This window comes from Pleuronectes platessa, chromosome 12, assembly GCF_947347685.1.
Source record: "Pleuronectes platessa chromosome 12, fPlePla1.1, whole genome shotgun sequence".
Lineage (NCBI taxonomy): Eukaryota > Metazoa > Chordata > Actinopteri > Pleuronectiformes > Pleuronectidae > Pleuronectes > Pleuronectes platessa.
The window spans coordinates 6,372,423-6,392,590 of record NC_070637.1 but is presented as its reverse complement, the minus strand read 5'-3'; the positions used below and the strand labels follow the sequence as shown (position 1 = coordinate 6,392,590).

Genomic DNA, 20,168 nt, shown 5'->3' with positions numbered 1-20,168 from the left:
AGATTTGATTTGCTGGAGAAACAAAAGAACCCTAATATTAACCAGTTTTATTCATTAATCAATACATAGAATGCATCTTCGAGTTTCTCGGAAATCTCACAGAAAGAAAAACAAAAACATGAGAAGGAGGGGGGCGCGACCAAATATGGTCACACCGGGGAAAAGGTGCGCGTGAATCCCCGCCCCCTTCTGACGTCATGCGAGTGCAGGTACAGGGGATATAAAGTGACCTCACCTTCACGGTCTGCATCAGTTCTATTAAAACACCCGGAACTAGACGGAGACGCGCATTAACCGAACGTCCCCCTGCAGCTCAGCTCTTCTCCCGTGTGCGTGCGCGCTCTTGCTCGAGTTTCTGTCCAAACAGGTTGGACGGGGACACACCTGCGGCTCAGACACAGGAAGCCCCGTGTGTGTGAGGTTCTATACTCAGTGGACGGCGGACCGACAAGGACGAGGACAGAGGGACACCTGTTCAACACTTTGCTGAGAAGGTTTGCGTTGCTTTTGAAAAGTCCATCATGAAGATGTGGATCGTGCTGGTGCTGGCGGCCATGGCGGCGGGCGCCTCTGCCCAGAGCTGTGAGTAGTTTGATCAATTACACTTAAAAAAAAAAAAACAGTTTAAAATGTGTCGTGCGCGAACAACAGTGCGGGGCTGCAGCAGGTTGGGTAACAGGCGGAAATATTTAGGTGACATTTTAAGATCTCTGCAGTTAACATTTCATCTCCTCTCTGACCCCGGCGCGCCAGTCGGTGCTGGGAAGTGACTTAATGGTCGAGTTTAAATCGATGAAAGTGGGATTGAAGTCTGTTTATCTGAGGGACGCAGTTGGTATCGTTGAGTGGGGGTGGGGAGGATCTGCCCGCTCTTTGAGGAAGTGTGTGTGTGTGTGTGGAAACCAACGCCCAGGTGCTCAGTAAACCTGCTTGTCTACCTGCTGCACTAGTGTTTATAGGCCTGTGTATACAACCTGCCTCTGCATAAGTTCCCTTCTTTAATACTTTTGACTAAACCTCCCAGAGGCCCTTTGTCCATTTATGTGACATAATGTGTCGTTAACTCAAATCACTGGACATAGTATCTGAAGCTTCCTTGATGCTGACATGATGTTTGTTTTGTGTCGATTGTGTGTAGATGTGAATTTAACCCTGGTTCTTTGTGCTCAGGTTCATGCGAGACTATGAAGTGGGCCACCTGCGATGGAGTTCCGTGTAAGTGTAACGTCTTGGTCGGCGCAGGCGTAAAGCAGGAACTGGAATGCACTGCATGTAAGTATTAATGAGGTCAAACGCATGCTTTACCTCACACAGCACCACTCTTTATTGTTTTTGTTGTTGTTGGTGATACCTTCTCATGCGTCCCCCCCTCCCCCCCTCTAATTTTTTAGTGATCCCAAAGTGTTTCCTGATGAAGGCCGAGAGTTACCGTGCCAGTAAGGGCCTGGACACGCGTACGCTGGGAGGAAAGCCAATCGAGACCGCCTTCGTGGACAACGACGGCATCTACGACCCGGATTGCGAGAACGACGGCAAATTCAAGGCCAGGCAGTGCAACAACACCGAGGAGTGCTGGTGCGTCAACAGCGCTGGCGTGCGGCGATCTGACAAGGGAGACAAGACCCTCAAGTGTGAAAAGCTGGTGGAGACCTAGTGAGTAGCTTCCTCCTCGTCGGTGTGGATCACGTGTCGGAATGAAATGTTAAAATGTTCAACTCTGAAATGTTTTATCTCCCTTCAAGCTGGGTTCGTCTTCAGCTGACTCACAAGGAGGTAACAAACCCAGTGGATGCTGACCAGTTGAAGGCGTAAGTGTATTTGACAGCCCCCCCCCCCCCCCCCCCCCCCCCCCACATTGAATCACAAACGTACAACAGTCTTTTCTCATTGTAACCTTGTGTTCGATACAGTGCCATCGCGGACGCCATTCACAAACGTTACAAGAACTTCGACAAGACGCTGGTTGACGAGATCCAGGTGAGTGATTTTTCCAGGAAGTTTACGTGGAGTTTCCTCACATTTCTATACAGTGATCAACACTAACAATCCTGTCTGTCATTTTGTAGTATGACCCTAAAGCCCGCATGATTGTGGTGGATGTGAAGAAGGCGAAGGGGGTTGCCAAGCCTGACCTGGCCCAGATGGCCTATTACATGGAGAAGGACGTATGTTGAAGCTTTACACTGACTGTGTATTTTGCAATTCCCCACAAGGTTTTACCTGTTAAAACTCACACTGTTACTTCTTCTCGCCTCCTGTAGGTGAAGGTTCTGCCACTGTTCAAGAACCAGGACAAGTTTGAGCCCATCGTGGCCGGCCAGAAATTGGAGATGGAGAACATCCTGGTGTACTACGTGGACGAGGTGGCCCCGACCTTCACCATGCAGCACCTGTCGGGCGGGATCATCGCCGTCATCGTGGTGGTGGTGCTGGCTGTGGTTGCCGGCCTGCTGATCCTGGTGAGTGAACGTTTGTCTCTTCGGTTTTGAAGCACGTTGTCGATATAGCAGCCTGTTGGACGATGTATCCTGATTTTTTTTTTTTTTTTTTTTTTTTTCTTTTTCTTTGCAGTTCTTTGTCAGAAGGCGCCAGAGCCAGCAGTACAACAAGACTCAGGTGAGATAAATGTCCTGGAACTTCATAATGTTGCATGTTAATTCGTGTAAAAGTCCCTTGTTGTACCACAGAACTGCAGTTTAACGACCCTTTATCCTCTGCTCCCTCCTGTAATGCAGCAAAGAGAGATGGACCCCATGTAATCTCTTCATGGCAGCAGCAGACTTTTGAAGAGTCCGCTTTGTACATCAGCTTTTTGGATTGACGTCCTTTGCAGTGGGATTGTGCCCTTTTCACCATTTTTACTTGAGGAATGTAGATGGATCAACTTGCTGTTTGTCAATGTCGTCGTTGGCAATACCGGTATCGCCATTTATTTATAAATTGTGTAAAGTGTTGAACTTGTCGTCCAATCTACATGCCATAAATACCTGTGCTTTTTAAAAATACGCTTGGCACATGCCACATTTTAATGTTAGAACGTGTTGATCGGTTTAATTTCCATATCTTAGATTGTACAGTTTCTTTCTTACTAATGTGTGTTTGATGGATTGTTTTTAATAAAATATGTTTTAAAGACACTTGGATGTGGTGAAGGTTTCTTTTCATGACACGGGTTTGTCAGTGGACTTTGTGCCTTTCTTTAGATGCAGTGGAAAACTACAGTGGGAGTGTATGGGGGAAGGGAACGGGCTGCAGGCTCTTATTAGCATGTTGAGCTTTTAGCCGTAACATCGGAATCACTAAGCTGTGAAATTCCTCCCTGATACTTAAACCTGATACATAAAGTCACCATTAAACACTTGGTGTGCTTAAATGATTACAGTACACAAAAAGTTTCCCTCAAACCTCTCCTCCTCTCAGACGTGTTTGATGGCTGCTTTGATAAAGGTGACTTGCACTGAGCCTGTTGTTTACTCGGAGCAGCTTTGATTGGGGGTTTTCGACTGGTTTGAAATGGGTGTGGCAGGCTTCTCCTTTTTTTTTTTTTTTTGTATCCGTCACTGTCCTGGTTTTAAATGTTTCTTCTTTGAGGGGAACTTAATAGCTTGACTTATGATTTATAGGAAGAGAATACACCTGCAGATCATGATGAATTCAATGACGGATCTTGGCACTTACATTGTAACGTACTCAAGCAGAAACTCTTTGAGTTCTGTGTCATTTTTATGACCGCACCACTTCAGCGTAGGCTGCTTAGTCATTTCTAGCTGTAGCTCCGAAACTGTTTGGTGTTGTGTCCAACCTGTCAGTCAGGTTTCCGCCTCACTCATTCAACACAGGCACGATATGTACATAACAAATACCAAGAGAAACTTGAGTTCAAAGCCTCACTGCACGAGCCCTTTATACACAAGTCGGCCCAGAAGTCAAAAGTCTGGCAGAAATCGTCTTGATTGAACAAAGAGACAAACGTGTGCGAGGTGGGTAGTTTGTGGTTGTGTTGCACTGTGAAGAAGCTCAGTGGAAACTGCTGAAGTGAAAATTCTGTGACAACATGTCACAACATGCTCAAAGTGGTCGGTGTTTACGTTCTCTACCTGAAGGCAGCAGCTCAGGAGGGAGTCCCTGTTTAACCTTGTGTTGTCACAGCGAAGTCCTCAAAGATGCAGTGACCCAAAAGTCACACAACGGCAATAAAATCGTTCCATAAATGACAACTAATCCCATCTACTTCCCGTTGACCTTTGTTTTTTACATACAAATCACTGGTATGACTTCCTCATTTTGATGTTTAATCATTCCTTTTGTTACAGGCACCTGTTTCCTAGTTCCATTTCGCCCCTCCCCACATCGTCTCCATGGCGACACCAGGACAAAAGTATGTCTAACTAGTTCAGGCAGGTTAGGTATCATATATCCTCCCTCCCCCCACCCAGCTCTCTCTCGCTCTCTCCCTCTGTCCTCTGTGAAAGACGACAGGAATGAGGGTGTGTCAGTTGCAGTCGGGCACCTGCAGCAGGTATCAGCATGTCAGTAACGCTCCACCAATGAGGATGCGGCAGGGCAGCCTTTGTCGGACTGAGCAGAAATGAGTGTCTGAGCGTTCTATGGTTTCTGTTTATCCAGAGGGCAAGGTGTATTATGTAAATGAGTCAAAAAAGAGCAGGTGTCTGGGAAAAACGTCACCTTGTCTGCTGCAGTTCAGTTTATTCCAACATGACATTGTACAATAATTATGAGACTTATTCCAAGGATGAATTAAATACGATTTACTTCATATGACAAATAAATATAAGACCTGACAAATCTCGCTGTATATTAAGGTGTGAGACAATACTGGCTGAGGGAAATCATTCTTTTAACCTCAGAAAAGAAATGTCCTATTTTTCCAGTTTAAGTGAATGGGTCACTATATCTGATCCGGTTGCTTCATGATAACATCTTCACAATCAAGTAGACATACCTGTTCTTTTTTAAACCACCATACATTTTTCATCCACCTATTCTCTCAGCCTGTGTCACATCCTCTCACCATCTTTCTCTAGGCCATTGTACAAAAACGCAGACATTAGTTCTCTTCCTGTATCGGTACCCTTCCGTAATCACGTGGAGGCGTCGTGCTGACTCTGAGGGAAGGATTAAAGTTTCACAGCTCTCCTGGCTGTTCAGTAACTAAGAACACACAGGGTTCACACTGGTCTCCAACAACGTCCAGTCATTCTCAACACAACCAACCAATCCAGTCTATCACACATGTTGCATCACAGCAGATACACAGAGCTCTTTCATTTGCACGGCAGTTTGTCTGTGCTGCAGCTGGTTATCTGCAATTGCCTCCTGCTTTCATCATATTGTTCAGTTTGCTTCATTATACCACAACACTGTAAGAGTTTTAATCCCTGGCAGAGTGACCGTGCCCGAGATGAAAAAATACAAAAACAACCCTCATCTTCACCTCTTCTATGAAGATTGTGTGACACTTTTGAAGGCGGGAATGCAAATGATAACATCAAACAGCGTCTTTACCAAAGGAAAAGTACCAGACAGCTCAGATTAATGAGACGTATCAGAAGCGAGGTCAGTCTGTCAATAAATGCTGTTGACTTCTCTCTTTGGAGACGGAACATAAAAGCAGCACACTCATCAGGGAGACAAAAAAAGGAAAATGTCCCTGGGGAATGTAAAGCAAAGCTTCTTATTTGTTCCTAAACACCCTTGTATCTTAGTTTGAAGCTCAAAGCTCCAGTTTAAGCCCACATCTGATAATTTGATGTGTGTGAAACAGAATAACCTTTCTGAAGGTTACAGCTTAAAACTGGAGGATGTGGACGCACAATAATCCTGTGTGAGGATATCAGTGAAGTGCTGCAACCTGAGCTGGTGTCTGATATCAAATTATACCAAACAGAGAAAAGGAGGCCAGTTTTAGCTTCATCTGGATGGAGCACTCGTGGTTTAAGGAGATAGCATTAAACCAGAAATTAATCCGTCCCAGTGAGACAAATATATAGACGAGAAGGACACTGGAATTAGTCCCGCTGTAGCTGCACATTTGTCCTTCTTTGTCAAAGTTTAAACAAGGTTAAAGGACAGTGAGTGTGTCTCAGGGAGATCAGGGTGTCGTCATGCGGTCACAGCAGCGTAGGGGCCTTGCTGGGACGTCCCAGCGCTGGTGGAGATTTTCTCCTCAGCTCTTTGCACTTCAGGCTGATGGGCTGGGCCACCATGAGAGCTGGGGCAGAGAGGTGGTGGGCAGCGGCCTTCAGCTGGTGAGCACTGTTGATGTAACTTGAGATGAGGAGGGTGATTTCCCTTATCTGTTGACCAAGCAAAACAAAAAGCACATCAGTGCTGTGTGTTTCCATGTATGGGTGAAATAAATATAACTGTTAAAAACTGTTAACGGAACTAAATAGATCAGATAATGTACAGTTAGTCATGAGGTCACGAGGCACCACAATAACAGTAATATCACACAAATGTTAAGCAACAATATTTATCCTTTGTACCTTAAAATAGCAGCTTCAAAATGAGTTTGATGGTTCACTGACTCAGAGGAGAGAGAAAGTTACAGCTTTTGTTCCCACTGCTCACCCTGAATGTCCTTTCTTTAACTATGTAACTTTAGTGAGCAGGTACGATCTCCAAAATGAAGGGTGCGTAACTGAATCCTGAATCAGACCCTGCGAGTTCAAGAGTAATGCCAAACTGTTGATCAGTCAAAAAGACTTTCCAATATTCAGCCAGGAAACTTTTAAAATGTGAATAATTCGGGGGATTTTGGTGGATTTGGAACAGCAGCAGAATCTTGAATCATGTTACTATATTGAGTGTCAGCATCAGTCAGTGGAGACAAAGCTGAACTTTAAGAGAGAGGAAAGTTCTGGCTGGGCCAAGATATCCTGGTTTGTATGGTTCTTAATTTGATGTAAGCTTCACTTTCGGAGGAATTTCTTGGACAAGAGAACTTGTTTGTTCCAAAAGGCGTTGAGTTCATGCTGTAAAAAAGGAGACTTTTCTGTATTAGAGTTAGAATATCACTGGCGTGTCTACCTATGTTGTGAATAACTGTCATCTCCCTGATCATGTGCCAGACATGTATCAGAGAGCACTGTCATCAAACCTCATCAGAACTTTTTCTTTGATAATTGAGCAGAGGTTATTTCTGTCACACTCATTTCAAGGCTCTCATGAGATGACTCCTACCACATGTATGTTTGTAATCTACTCTTCAGCGAATTGTGGTAATGTGATAAACGTGACCTCAATGCTGTGCAAAGGCTTCGATGTATGGTTTATCTCGTTAGGTGGTCGTGTCAGAGTTGTTGTCCAATCTGCAGTCATGTGTTCATAAATCCATCCCTATTATAAAGGCGGTGGAGTGGAGTGACAATTGATTCTTAAGTTTTCTACAAATGTGGCAGTATTAAACATGTATTTAAACCCATGTCATTAACCTCTTAGATTTCTTGCACGGGAATGCCTTCTCATGTGTCATTGTTGCAATGCTTTCATGTTCAATAAATTTGTGTTTGAACAAAGATTTGCCACATTTTGTCCCGGCCGAACGCAGCCCAGGTGTGGAATTCTCACGAACCTTAGAGGTGTCCATAGCAAACAGATGTTTCTCTGTGGGTTTGTCTTTGCTGCTGTTGGTACCGATGCTCTGGCCCATAACAAGCATGAAGTCCTGTTTGCAGCCTCCAAATGTCATCAGGTTTTTGTAGGGGTGCGACACCAGCGGTTTCTGATGACACGGAAGCAAAGAGGTTTGTCAACAACATAAAAGCCAATATTATTACCCTCCCCCCCACCCAGCCCCAACCACGTCTGTCTTCTTTCGCAACCTCATATCTTATCTGTGTGAGCAAGTGGAATCAAGATGTGCTAATCAGCTAACAGCTACTCACATTATTAATCAAGCTGCATTTTATAAACAAGTCATTTTAGACTCAACAGACCAAAAAGATCACAAATTTAGGGAAACTAGATGCATACTAGCTTCTTAAATAAATCACTGACTTGGCATGTGACAAATAAATATTGTCTCTTTTCCCCACTAATGTTAGCAGGGGATGTCTAAAGTGAAGGAATAATGTGTGATGCTTACAATAGAGTTGTGCTCCAGAATACTGATACCATCTTCATGCACGGCGAGCCAAACACGCACACCCTGCTCTGGAGAGGGAGTAGTGGACTACCAGCAAAGACAGACAAAGAAAATGAGATCAGTCATCAGATAAGAAAAGATAAGATAAGACTTTATTAATCACCACCTTGGGAAGTTCAAGCTTTAGAGCAGCAGATACTCAGGAGAAGAGGAGTACACATGAAATTATGAAAATAGTGTCAGTGAAGTGTTAATTCAACTTTATCTTTATTGATGAGTGGATGAAATATCAGAGACAACCACACTGTGCTAAGGTTCCAATTATTATCCCTTATTTGTGTTTATTTAGTTTTTTGTTCAATCTCCGTTTTTTCAAGGCTGTATCATGTTTTTAATTCAAGAGGCGATAATAACAGTTTGTAATGTTGTCTGAGTTGGTGATAAAAATAACAATTCAATTTAGATACATTTTTTCAAGAGATTACATTTCACACATACACACATGTGGACACACACTTACCTCTGCTTCAAATAGTTTGGCACCAAAGAAAGGCCATTTCCTGGCAACAGTCAGGTAGATCCTGACGCACTCGGGTGAACTTCGACCTCTGAGCGAGGCCCAGCGGGCGGAGAGACGCTGCAGCAGCTGCCTGAGAACAGGAAACGAAGGGGTTAACTGCCAGGGAGCGACCTCCTGCAATCGAAACCTTTAGTTGATGTCAGTCCAACTGAGTCAGGCTGTGAGATTCAGCACTTTCAGTTAGTGAATAAAACAATGGGAACTACATTAAAGTTTGAGATTTAATTTGAATAGTAGTTTACAATCATTTTATAGAATACAATACATTAATATTGAAAGTTGAGAAGTAGTTGGACAGATGCCCACAAAGTAAATCAAAGCCATCATAATTCATATTGTGTTGAAAATCCTTTGCAGTCGATGTACCCACTCCGATTTGACATTACCATCCGTCCTGGGACATCCAATCACAAGAGGTCAGCTTTAAGTTTGTCTGTTCACACCTGGTATTAAAATGAATGTGTCTCTTGTGACCACATGTGATTGAACCTCACTTCTGGCTTTGTATCTTTGAAAGTGTTTTATAGTAATTTATATTACAAAGAGGAACTAGACAAGGTTGTTGTCTCAGCCCCACATTATTTGCTTTTTATATTGAACCCCTGGCCCAGACAATCCGTCAACATGAACAACTACAAGGCATCACAATTGGACATAGAGATCATTTAATTAGTTTATTCGCGGACGATATTTTGGTCCATTTAGTGGATCCTGAGAAGTCGTTCCCCATATTGATGGACATCCTCGAAGAATTTAATTATTATGCTGGTTACAAACTAAATATTACAAAGACACAACTTTTGTCATTTAATTACAAGCCTTCAGAAGAAATAAAACATAGGCATGATTTAAAATGGGATATGGAAGAAATAAAATATTTAGGGGTAATCATTACAAAAAATTTGAACAGATTATACGAGGCAAACTATAATTTGATTAATCAGAATATTAAAAAGGATATTGAACGATGGTCCACCTATCCATTGGATTTTGGCAGTAAGATAAATGTAATTAAGATGAACATGTTGCCTAGATTGCTATACCTGTTTCAAGCTTTGCCAGTAGGGGTTCCTAAACACCAGTTCTTTACCTGGGATAGACTTATTTCTAGGTTTATCTGGGATGGAAAGAAGCCTAGAATAAGATACACAACACTGCAGTTGGCCAGGCATAAAGGAGGAATGGCACTCCCAAATCTCAAAGATTACTTTTATGCAGCTCAGTTCCGTCCCCTTTTTCTGTGGTGTAATGATAACTATTTTTGCTAGATTGAAGGAAATTGAGACATATGTTGAGGGTTATCAGATCCAGTCGGTTTTAGGAGAAAAAGAAATGCCCCTATTAGTCAAAAGTCAAATAGATTCAATAACCTCTGGCTCACTGGAGTTTTGGTTTGATTTTGTAAGGCAATTCAAACTAAGGAAAGACCAGAAAGCACTTAGATGGTTAGCCTTTGACACTCAATTTAAACCAGGAGAAAATGATGCCATATTTAAGCAATGGGGAGTAAAAGGTATTAAGGCAGTGTGTACACTGATGGAAAAAAACAAAGAATTACAGACTTTCCAAAAACTAAAAGAAACATTTTCTCTTCATAATCGGGACTTATTTAGGTATATACAATTTAGAGATTATTATAATAAAGAATTGAAGATGGAAATTTCTCACGAAATAAACCCAGTTATAAAGAATATGATCAATGCATATAAACCAAATAGTAAAAGTGTAAAAGTAATCTCCATGTTTTATGACAGTATTATGGAATGTAAGGGCAACTCAACATTGTATCTAAAATTAAGGTGGGAAAAAAGAATTAAATGTAGACATTTCATCAGATGTATGGTACGATATGTGTGAAACTCAACATACTTCCACAAGTTCACAACAAGTGAGGGTTTTCAACTGGAAAAATTTGGTGCGGTTTTTTATTACACCTAAAATCAGCAGTAAAGCATCTTCAACACCCCAACCATGTTGGAGACAGTATGGCTGCTTAGAAGCACACCACACGCATATTTTTTGGAGTTGTGAAAAACTGAAGTCATTTTGGAAAGATGTACATTTAATCTTAATTAATGTGCTTGGATATAAGATTCCTTTGTCATGCACTGTCTTGTACTTTGGTCACATTTCACTGGTTACTCTACAGAGGGACAGATACTTGGTAAAAGTACTCCTTACAGCAGCAAGGAAAACCATAACTAGAAGCTGGTATAAACCTGATTCACCTAAACAGCAACAATGGTTTGATGTCATTCAGGAAATAAGGACAATGGAACGACTGACTTGTGTGATACGTTTGAGGTTGGATTTGTATGCTAAGAGATGGCAGAAGTGGATACTTTACTTAGACGAACTATAAGGACACTGGCTCACAGTCTGTTTGCATTCAAGTGTAAGGCAGCTACTTGAGCTGCGCTTAATCTTTACATAGGTATGTATTTCATCTTTTTATCTACACCAAGTTTTCCCACAGGCTCCGTTTTTGTTTGTTTTTGTTATAATTGTTTGTTCATTACTGTATGTTTGTTTTATCTGCACTGAATTAACATCTGCAAGTTGATCTTACTATGTGTAGTTGAGATGTGCTAAAAACTCAATAAAAACTAAAGTATAAAAAAAGAAAGTGTTTTATAGCCTAATGTTTATCCTCTTGTATGTTCACCTCTTCCTACTGACAATCAACTCCACCTCAAGCTAAATGGCATCTCTGACCTCTCTGAGTGTGAGGGAGTCATATATGAGCTTTTTATGTGCATGAACCATAGACTGCTTATAGAAAACATGGCATGGACCAACAGTGAGATGACCGCCAGCTGTCCAGGATTCCAATTACTTTTGAACCCTTTTCAAGCTTTGCAATTTGGACTCTTAAGCGTTGAAAGGGCAACATCTACCACACAGATATTTCAATATTGATGTAAACCAATTCAAATTTACCTGAGACTTTGACATAGGTATAATGTGGGTTGCATCTAGTATTGATAGATAGCCAATTAAATACATTCATGATATACCCATGAAAGTTGTAAGTGTGTTTGGACTGAATCCTAGGAAGTTTCCAGTGTGTCATTGTACCTGAGCTGCTCCTCAGACATGGCTCTGCGGTAGTGCTTAGGGTAGAATCTTTCAAGAACTTGTTTCAGGGTTTGGTTCGACTTGGTCTGCGCTGAACCAGGAGCAGAGAAGGGACGCTCAAAATCTCCAAACTCCACCTGAACAAACAAAACTATTAGCTTTTAAGTTATGGATAAAAATATCAACTTGACTGCAGCTTTATTATATGTGATAAATAAACGTGTAAGAAGCAAGTGAAGTTCTAGACCTGGGCCAGCAGGGCAGCCATTTCCAGAGCCAGTTCCTTGTTGACAGGAAAGTGTCCTGCTACAATGGCTTCGTTGGTCTGATAGGCCAGCAGCAACCTCTCCCTCTCTGACTCCCCCCGGACCTGGGGAGAGAAATACAGCCTGGGGACATAGAGAAAAGGATAGAGATGGTAAGAGAAAAACAGAAACACAAAGAAAGTTGAGGGGAAGAAACCAGGATGGAAGGATTGAACATAATTATACTCCGAGGGTTTTTGAGTATTGCAGTTCCATTGGAATCTACTGGAGTAGAAATATATTGACATTGCATTGATACGTATTAGAATAAATGAGCTGGTGAATAAAAGACCTGCTGCTGTCTCTATAAAGTGAATCAAATCCACAGATATTATCTGACGGTTGGTGGTTGTTTGTCTGTGACTGTCGGCCCGGTGATGGACATGTGACCTGTCCAGGGTGTGCCTCTGGTCTAATGTCGACTGGGATTGGATCCAGCTCTCCTGAGACCCTCAAAGGATAAGGGGTATAAAGATAATGGATTGATGGACTTCAGGAAATGTTGGGCTCTGTAAAATTTTGGACTCTAATACTGTAATACATCAGTTATACCTTCCTTCATGCTGAGCCTATATTGCCCTCAGTGGCTCTCAGTATGTGTGGAAACAAATCCGGCACCAGGCTTTGTAATCATCTCTGCTATCATGTGTGAGATGTTGTTACACTACAAAGCAGTGTCCTGGTTAAATATAAGGAGTTATGCCTGGACTTAACAAAGCTCTATGTAAACATATTGTGATTTTCAGCCTCAGGCCGGTTGTGTTGTTGTCTACCTGTTCTTGTAGGTGAGGCGTACAGTCCTGGTGTTTTCAGACTTGCCGGTGTGCTGCTCCTTACAGGCCTGCTCCCATTTCGAGATAATGTCGCAAATCTGTAGAAGACATGAAGAAGACAGGTTTGTGATGAGGAACGATGTTAGGACAGAGGCGACATATCCTGCTTACAAAACATGCTCAGATCACATGACTTTAAATCAGACCTTAATGCCTCCTTGTAGACAGTGTTCCAGGTCTCGTCCGGTCGGGTCATCTGTGTACAGGCTGAAACCAGACAGCCCAGTTTTTCTTATGCCAGTGTCCTGGTTGAGGCGACATTGGAACTCGTCCACTGTGGTTGAAGCATCAAAGCTCACCACCTTTCGAAAACGGAATTAAATAAAGAAATGTAACGTATTAAATATATCCATAAAATTATATTGTATTTCAGCTTGACTTTTAAGAACTGGATCGGGGAAAACAGATGGAAGTTGGACTAAGAAAATTAAAGGCAAGGTTAGCTACTTTTTCATTATGGCGCTCATAAACTGCTCACATTAAATATTCCTCAAAATAAATCCTTGAGAGGTGACACAGATATTTCAGCTCACTCTTGTTCATGGTGACCTCCGCTGTCATTATCAAGTTTCTGAAGACTTTACTGCTAACTTAAAAGTTCTGTTGACTAGATTTTGTCGAAAAAGGAAATAAACAGCGTGGAGTTTATGTGTCCAACATCACCCAACGTTCCAGACGACCGGAGTTCACCCTATATGTAAACTCGGTGTGACTTTGAAATATGATTCAAGAAAGTATCAGCAATATTCAAAGTGTTGAGTTGCGTACGCTTTTCCTCATCTCTATAATGTGTGATCCTGTGTGACGTATCATCGGTACCTGGTAGGTGTTGTTGAGGAAGTGAACAGGGACGCTGAATGGCAGCGAGTGATGGTAGGGGTTCCTCAGCAGGATGGAGAGGATCTCCATACGGGACGGCCGGCCCTGCCTCTCACCCTTCTGCTGGGTCCGCTCCATGGACCGCTGGCAGTAGATGGCATACTTACCAACCTCAGTCCTGAGGACAACAGGGAGACAATGATGCAGTGGTACATGAGTGGCATCTACATCATGTACAATTATTAACTTCTTATACAACAGTCCAATCAAATAATGATTGCGATAGATATATGAATACAAATGTAAGCATTACTGCTGTGTTCACTAAATAGCCATGTTGAATCAGATCTGTCACTTTTGAGGTAAATTAATTAGTTAATTTATGGTTAATTTACTTAAACGACTCTTCAGCTATTTAATATTGCAATTGTATAATTTTCAGGAGGTCACAGGAGACAAAATGGTTTAATCAAAAAAACAAAAGGTAACTTCTGCAGCTATGGGGTTTTAAAATGTAAACAGTAACTAAGGACCTAGTTTTTGATGATGTCATAAAGCAGCAAGGGATCATGGGAGGTGTTGTCTTCACCACCAGTGCAGATCAAGATCTACCTGACATTACTAAGGTGCAAATCTATGGGGTGATATATTGAAGTTGTATTCACGTTAGGCAGCGAACAGCAATGAATGAAGGGGATCCATTACAAGTGACAATACAACCAGTGCTAGGAAAAAACGCTGACTGGCTAACTGGCAGGCACTCGGTCTCTTCTTTGACAGACGTTGTTTGGACTCGTTATAGCAGAGAGGAGCAAAGACATAGCGGATATGATGCGATTAAAAGGCGACCAAAAGGACTGTACCTTGTTAATATTGGTGTTTTCTCTGGGTTTAAACATTGTTTAAAGATAACTCAATACAATATATGACATAGGACTAGATTTTTTAGACATAACATTTAATGAAGCATTGTTACACAAAATAACCTATGCAACTCTTCAGTGTAGCCTCTCGAGCTTCACACCCTCAGTTTGGAAGTGAGAGGCATGTAATCGACTTAGCAGCTGAACTGTGTAATAGAGGTAAAGCAAGAGTCTATGATAAGTGATGGTTAAGATAGTTTGCATGTTTGTGAGAGGCAAACATGTTGTAGCACAACACAAAGCTGTAGCACAGTCGAGGCTGAAACCAGTAAAGCAAGTTAATGGTTTTAAAAGTTTCACTCTGATAATTTAATTTCAGTTTAATCAAAACACGGTGAGTCAGACTACTTTGGGCCAATACGAAAATTATTTTAGGATTTTGAAATGACAGGTGGATCATTAAAAAAACAGAACAACTGGTTCAAGCAGTTCACCACACCTCTTTAACTGAATCATGCCAGATTCCCGAAAAATGACAGAAACACGTTTATTTGGCCAGAAGATAATTGGAACCTTCGGCAGATTTTGGTAGACCAGCTTTAGACCTGGAGTCACAACACGTTTCTTCCCTGCTCCATCTTTCACATCGTGCTTTAATTAGTTCTTTTTTGTCACTTTATGTTCTGGCTGAGTGTTTGGTGTCACCTGGAGTCTCCTTGTCTTTTGAGGTGAACCTGGAGCAGCCAGAGGAAAGGATGCTGAGGCAGAAACAGTCCGACGCACAGGGCCAGAAACTGCCAGCCCTGAGGAATGAAACAGAAGTACAGTGTGACCTCACACGTATGACACAGAGAAGCATCATGTGAGCGACAGTTGTTTCCAGTTTTGATCATGTTATTGAGTAACTCATTCATACAGTATCACAAAGGAGCTTCTATTACGCTATGAATCATTCTGTGTTGTGTAAATCCTGTGGTTTGCTGTGACATCATCACACTTTGGAACTTACAGGTCGTGCTGAACGTCATTTGCTGCCCTCTGCTGGTTATATTACTGAAGGTCTTAATGGTGGTAGCAGCTTATTGGATATGGGAAATCACATGAGTACATTGTGGATCGGAGTTTCTATTGTAAAACTGAAAACTTTCAAGGGCTTGATCTTGAATCTTGATCAAAGTGCTGTATTGAAGTAAAGATTATAGCTTCCTACATACTATGGATGGAAATGCTATAAAAAGAAAGAAATTACATATTCAGTTTCCTCAGTGAGCCCCCCCCCCCCCCCCCCCCCCCCATTTCTGGTACATATCATGAGCGATGCTGACACCTTGTGGTGAGTAACAAACCTGCAGGGGTCCTGGGTGGTCGGGAGGCTGCCTCCTGCGGGTCTGCTTGATGAGCTGGCAGAAAAACTCGTTCTGAAGCGCCGGGTGGGTCAGACACACCTGCAAGGCGCTCTGGGCTAGCGAGACGTGGTAGTCGATGGCCGGGGCATCGATGGCCACATTGATGAACAGCTGACAAGTCTGAGGGGAGATGATGCATGAGACAGACGCAGGAGGAGAGATGACCTGCACTCGTGATGTATGATGCAAACACTGTATCAGGTTAAAGCTGCATGAAAATAGCAGCTGTTTTCGCCTGCTAGGAGATTTCTGGACAAAGCTTCAATCAATGCAGTGCATCCTTGTGTCCCTGTGTTCACCTTGAAGAGTTTAACAGCCTCTGTCTGCAGAGCCTGTGAGGGCAGCGTGGTGAGAGGAGATGACAGAGCCTCTTTACTGAAACACAGCATGGGATGTCTCCAGATCTGAGAGTCTGAAAGAGAGACAGAGAGACAGACGGGTGCTGAGTCACATGGATCAATGAAAAGCAGTGTATTCACTAGAGGAAAAATGAACGGAGAAAAAGACACATTATGTATGCCTATGTAATACTAAAATACAGAGCCACACACAACTCTTCCAGTCGCTCCAGGTGAGGTTTGAACTCATAACCTCAGCATTTCTCAACAGTTGACTGCCACTGGAGCTCAAAACTATGACAACTACAAGTCCTTTCTCTGTAATTGTTGGCCATAAGGATACAAAACTGGGGATTTAGCAATAGATTTGATTGCAAAGACAAGTTGTAGAATACATACGTACACCCTGAAATCTATGAGGAGACTGATTTAAACCACCTTAGTAACAGTTTTGGAAAATTGGGATTACAAAGTGCTTCCTAGGCAGTAATTAAAACTAACAAGTCGTATACTCATCAGATTTAAAAGACTTTAGTTTAGAGTTAAAAGTAAAAGTCCAGTAGAATCAGGATAGGCAATCTGATAAAACTAAAACTGTCTTACAGACTGAATCAGAAATGACTGAGTCATCTTGTTCTGCATGTTAAACGTGTTGACTGGTTGAAGGAGAATAAAAACAATACTTTAGTTCATGACGATGCTAACAGCCAATGATATAGATGGTCAATATTTTCAAATAAATCTTATTTAAGGGTTTAATTATTGCAGCAATGGGGAGTTCCTCTATCACTTTTTATCCCCCCCAAAGAATATGACTCAACCAAGACATTTAATAGTTGACTAGTTGAATAGTGGTTTGATTTTGCCAATAGGATCCATCCAGGATGTGACCAGTATATTTTGTATACATTACGTTCTGATTGTGGTGATGCAAGACAGGCCACACGCATCCCAATAAAACAAAATCATCTAAAAGAAGCAAAGACACAACAAGGTGGAAAATAATTTCTAGAAAACACTCACTTGGATCTCCGTCCACATGGAAGAGCTTTCCCACCAGCTGTTCGAACTCGGTGCCAACTTGACCCACCGTGGTTCCTGCTGCCACAGACAGATGGTAGAGCCACGAGTCCTACAGAGGCACCAATGGCAGGTAAGGACAGGTTTGGACACAGTTACAGAGAGAACAATGAGACTTTACGGAGAAGCTACTGCCTAGCTTTCCTTTTGCTTCTCCTTAAAAAAATAAATTATAATGAAAAGCTGGTGGTGTGGCAGTGCTGCTGTGAAGACGTTAACCTTTTCATGGCGGGACTCGATTAGCAGGTAGGTGGGCCCTTGCTCCTGTGGGTGGATGGAGATGGTGAAAGGTGCTCCCTGTAGGCCCCGCCCACATGCCTTCAGGTCATCATCTGAATCCCGGGACCTGTCCACCTCCTCCACCCTGGCCTCCCACAGCTTAATCTGACCCAGTGGGAACTGCAAAGACACAAACACAAATAAAAACAATAAAACACGAGCTTCTATGCTGCCTCATTTAAATAAAAATAAATTTATTCATTTACAGTTTTTGACCATTATTCTGCCAATTACAGAAATAGTAAAAAAAAATTCTGTGTCGTAATTTCAGGAAAAATTAGGACTGAATACTCAAATTGGTTATATCATCCAAAAATATATTATTAATGTGGGTAGTGAAATAAAGAATTCATAAACTCCGGTAAAATAGAGTTAGCCTGGTTTTAATGATGAATTGTACCTTGTCTTCTTGGCTCCGGAAGTAGTACAGCGTTTTGCCAATCAGGGCACACCAAACACGCTTTGAGTAGCCGTGCTTCACCTGCAATATAACAATATTCAAATGTTAGAAATTGCAGTAATTGATTGACCACACAGTGATAGATACTATATGTTGGTTTAAATATATACAAGATGTATAAAGGCTGGGGTCAAACGACGAGAGCAGCTCCAGAGAGTTGAGAGTGATAACAGAGTGAATCATTTATTTTTGTTTAAGGGCATATTAGTGAGTTGTTGGACCTTTATGAGCAGCCCCTTCATGCCAGGGCGAATATCAGGCTGGGTGAAGAGCGGACTGGCAGCTTTCACCCTCAGAACACTCAGCAGAACCTTGAGCCACTCCTCCAGTAGGTTGGGAGAATCAGCTTTCAGGTAGTAAACATGCTTCCCCGTCACTACCTACACACAACAATAACATAACACAGCTGGAGGTGAAGACAGCCACAGGTTTGTAGAAATATATAAATATATATGTATGCATGTAGGAGTATAATGCTTGAAAAAAGGAAGGTATTCCCTGTTAATTGTGCTTCTGTGTTTCAGTGTGAGAATAGAATTTGAGACTGTTTGATTAGTGTTGACATGTGAATTGATGGTGGACACCTGGAATAAGTATTTTTTCTCTACAAGCAGAGATAAATACCTGGAGAATCTGTTTCCCTTCTCCGCGGGCGATGCTGCTGGTGGCGTTGACCTCGATCTGACCCTGAGGCTTCCTGATCACATCGCTCTGTGGCAGAACATAACGATTAAGTTTTATGGAACTTATAAGAGAAAAGAATACAAATGGTCTAACAATCGAATAAAAGGCTAATAAAATTAAGATTTGAGGGTTGGTGTGACATTTCATTGAATGTAAAGGGGCAAGAATATATTGTAAAGTTGCCTATAAATTATACATTTATACTCTTAAGCCTTAATTTATTTTAAGCTCTTAACTTGAGGCCGACAATATTCAACAAAATAAAAATTCCATAATTACAAAACAAACAAAAAGAGAAAAGTAATGAATGGTCAAATGTCAAACTCACAGGTGACTTGTAGTAGAGCAGTTCTCCGTCTTTGAGGACAAACCAGCGTCTCTTCCAGGTTTTCTTCCAGGTCTTAACCATTTTCAACAGGTAGCCTGACTTCTCCATCGGCTCCTACAGGATACAACAGGGTTTAGTTAAGTGTTGTACAACTGTGTATATAATGCAGGGTGTAAATAAGGACCTCCCAACAACTTATAATACTTAAAATGTATGAATATCCCTTTGCAATGTTATCGATAAATAATGTGAGGGGCCAGAGGTGATAACTATGGATGATTTTGCTGTGTATATCACAGGTGAAGTGATGGACAGGCCTGGATTTGTTCCTCACTCACACTCTTGCCGTTGTCGCTGGCTGCTGAGCAGGTCTTGTGCAGCTTCTGCTCCGGTTCGAAGCACTCTGTGTCGGTGGAGTAGGCGTCGGGGGGGATGGCGTAGTCGCTCTCTGATGTCATCGAGGACATGGACACAGCTAGAGGAGATGAGGAGGGGGAGAGAGGGTGAGGGTCCAGCATATTGTACTGATGATATATACATAAACATATCTACAACTACGTTTCTTCATGTAACATTAATTGAGTAGTAAACTGTGATAAAGAAACTAAAGAAATTCAAAAGAAGAACAACATGTAGAAAAACTGATCACCAGCATCACAAGAGAGAAAACCATTAAAGCAACACTTTGTCACTTTTACTGGACAACAGCGCCCTCTGCAGCCACATGAAGTAACTAATTGTGTGAGGCTTCGTGACTGAGCGTAACATTTTTCAAAAGAGAAAAAACAAATCTTACAAATGTGTTGAGCTCTGACTGCGTAGTCCCAACTCACTGAACTGAAACACAACTGAATAATGGGTAGTACCCATGATTCCCCAACTTCCTGAACCAGAAGAACTGCTGCTCTAGAAAATACACCAAACTCTCTTTAGAATGCTTCACGTTTAAAAAGTTTCCTGGTAGAATTTTGGAGATGAATGTTTGTTTATAATGAATTTAGAGTC

At 41.9% G+C, this 20,168-nt stretch overlaps 2 protein-coding genes across 2 annotated transcripts in view; one reads left to right on the top strand and one right to left on the bottom strand.

The window, feature by feature from the left end:
• The first annotated feature begins 238 nt into the window (after positions 1-238).
• On the top strand, positions 239-3,137 carry epcam (epithelial cell adhesion molecule). Its single transcript, XM_053436194.1, has 9 exons — positions 239-582; positions 1,171-1,272; positions 1,392-1,653; positions 1,743-1,808; positions 1,911-1,977; positions 2,067-2,165; positions 2,262-2,459; positions 2,572-2,616; positions 2,736-3,137. Exons 1-9 carry the CDS (start codon positions 522-524, stop codon positions 2,757-2,759), a joined length of 924 nt encoding a protein of 307 aa, XP_053292169.1. The 5' UTR covers positions 239-521; the 3' UTR covers positions 2,760-3,137.
• Positions 3,138-4,669: 1,532 nt separating this feature from the next.
• Positions 4,670-20,168, bottom strand: part of plekhh2 (pleckstrin homology domain containing, family H (with MyTH4 domain) member 2) — a 34,417-nt gene continuing 18,918 nt past the window's right edge. The window contains exons 12-30 of the mRNA XM_053436974.1: positions 19,502-19,638; positions 19,164-19,277; positions 18,776-18,862; positions 18,373-18,531; positions 18,092-18,172; positions 17,632-17,811; positions 17,356-17,464; positions 16,294-16,406; positions 15,935-16,114; positions 15,294-15,391; positions 13,726-13,903; positions 13,053-13,208; positions 12,847-12,944; positions 12,016-12,157; positions 11,769-11,905; positions 8,631-8,760; positions 8,111-8,197; positions 7,598-7,747; positions 4,670-6,317 (exon numbers count right to left, since the gene is read on the bottom strand). Coding sequence (XP_053292949.1) covers positions 6,132-6,317; positions 7,598-7,747; positions 8,111-8,197; positions 8,631-8,760; positions 11,769-11,905; positions 12,016-12,157; positions 12,847-12,944; positions 13,053-13,208; positions 13,726-13,903; positions 15,294-15,391; positions 15,935-16,114; positions 16,294-16,406; positions 17,356-17,464; positions 17,632-17,811; positions 18,092-18,172; positions 18,373-18,531; positions 18,776-18,862; positions 19,164-19,277; positions 19,502-19,638 — 2,522 coding nt within the window. The 3' untranslated portion in view covers positions 4,670-6,131. The remainder of the gene's footprint in view (positions 6,318-7,597; positions 7,748-8,110; positions 8,198-8,630; positions 8,761-11,768; positions 11,906-12,015; positions 12,158-12,846; positions 12,945-13,052; positions 13,209-13,725; positions 13,904-15,293; positions 15,392-15,934; positions 16,115-16,293; positions 16,407-17,355; positions 17,465-17,631; positions 17,812-18,091; positions 18,173-18,372; positions 18,532-18,775; positions 18,863-19,163; positions 19,278-19,501; positions 19,639-20,168) is intronic.

Excerpts from the sequence above, each read along its gene's own strand:
- epcam (XM_053436194.1), top strand. The coding sequence starts at position 522 with ATGAAGATGTGGATCGTGCTGGTGCTGGCGGCCATGGCGGCGGGCGCC. Across the intron at positions 1,978-2,066 it reads CGCTGGTTGACGAGATCCAG|TATGACCCTAAAGCCCGCAT; the intron begins GTGAGTGATTTT and ends GTCATTTTGTAG. Across the intron at positions 2,617-2,735 it reads AGCAGTACAACAAGACTCAG|CAAAGAGAGATGGACCCCAT; the intron begins GTGAGATAAATG and ends CCTGTAATGCAG.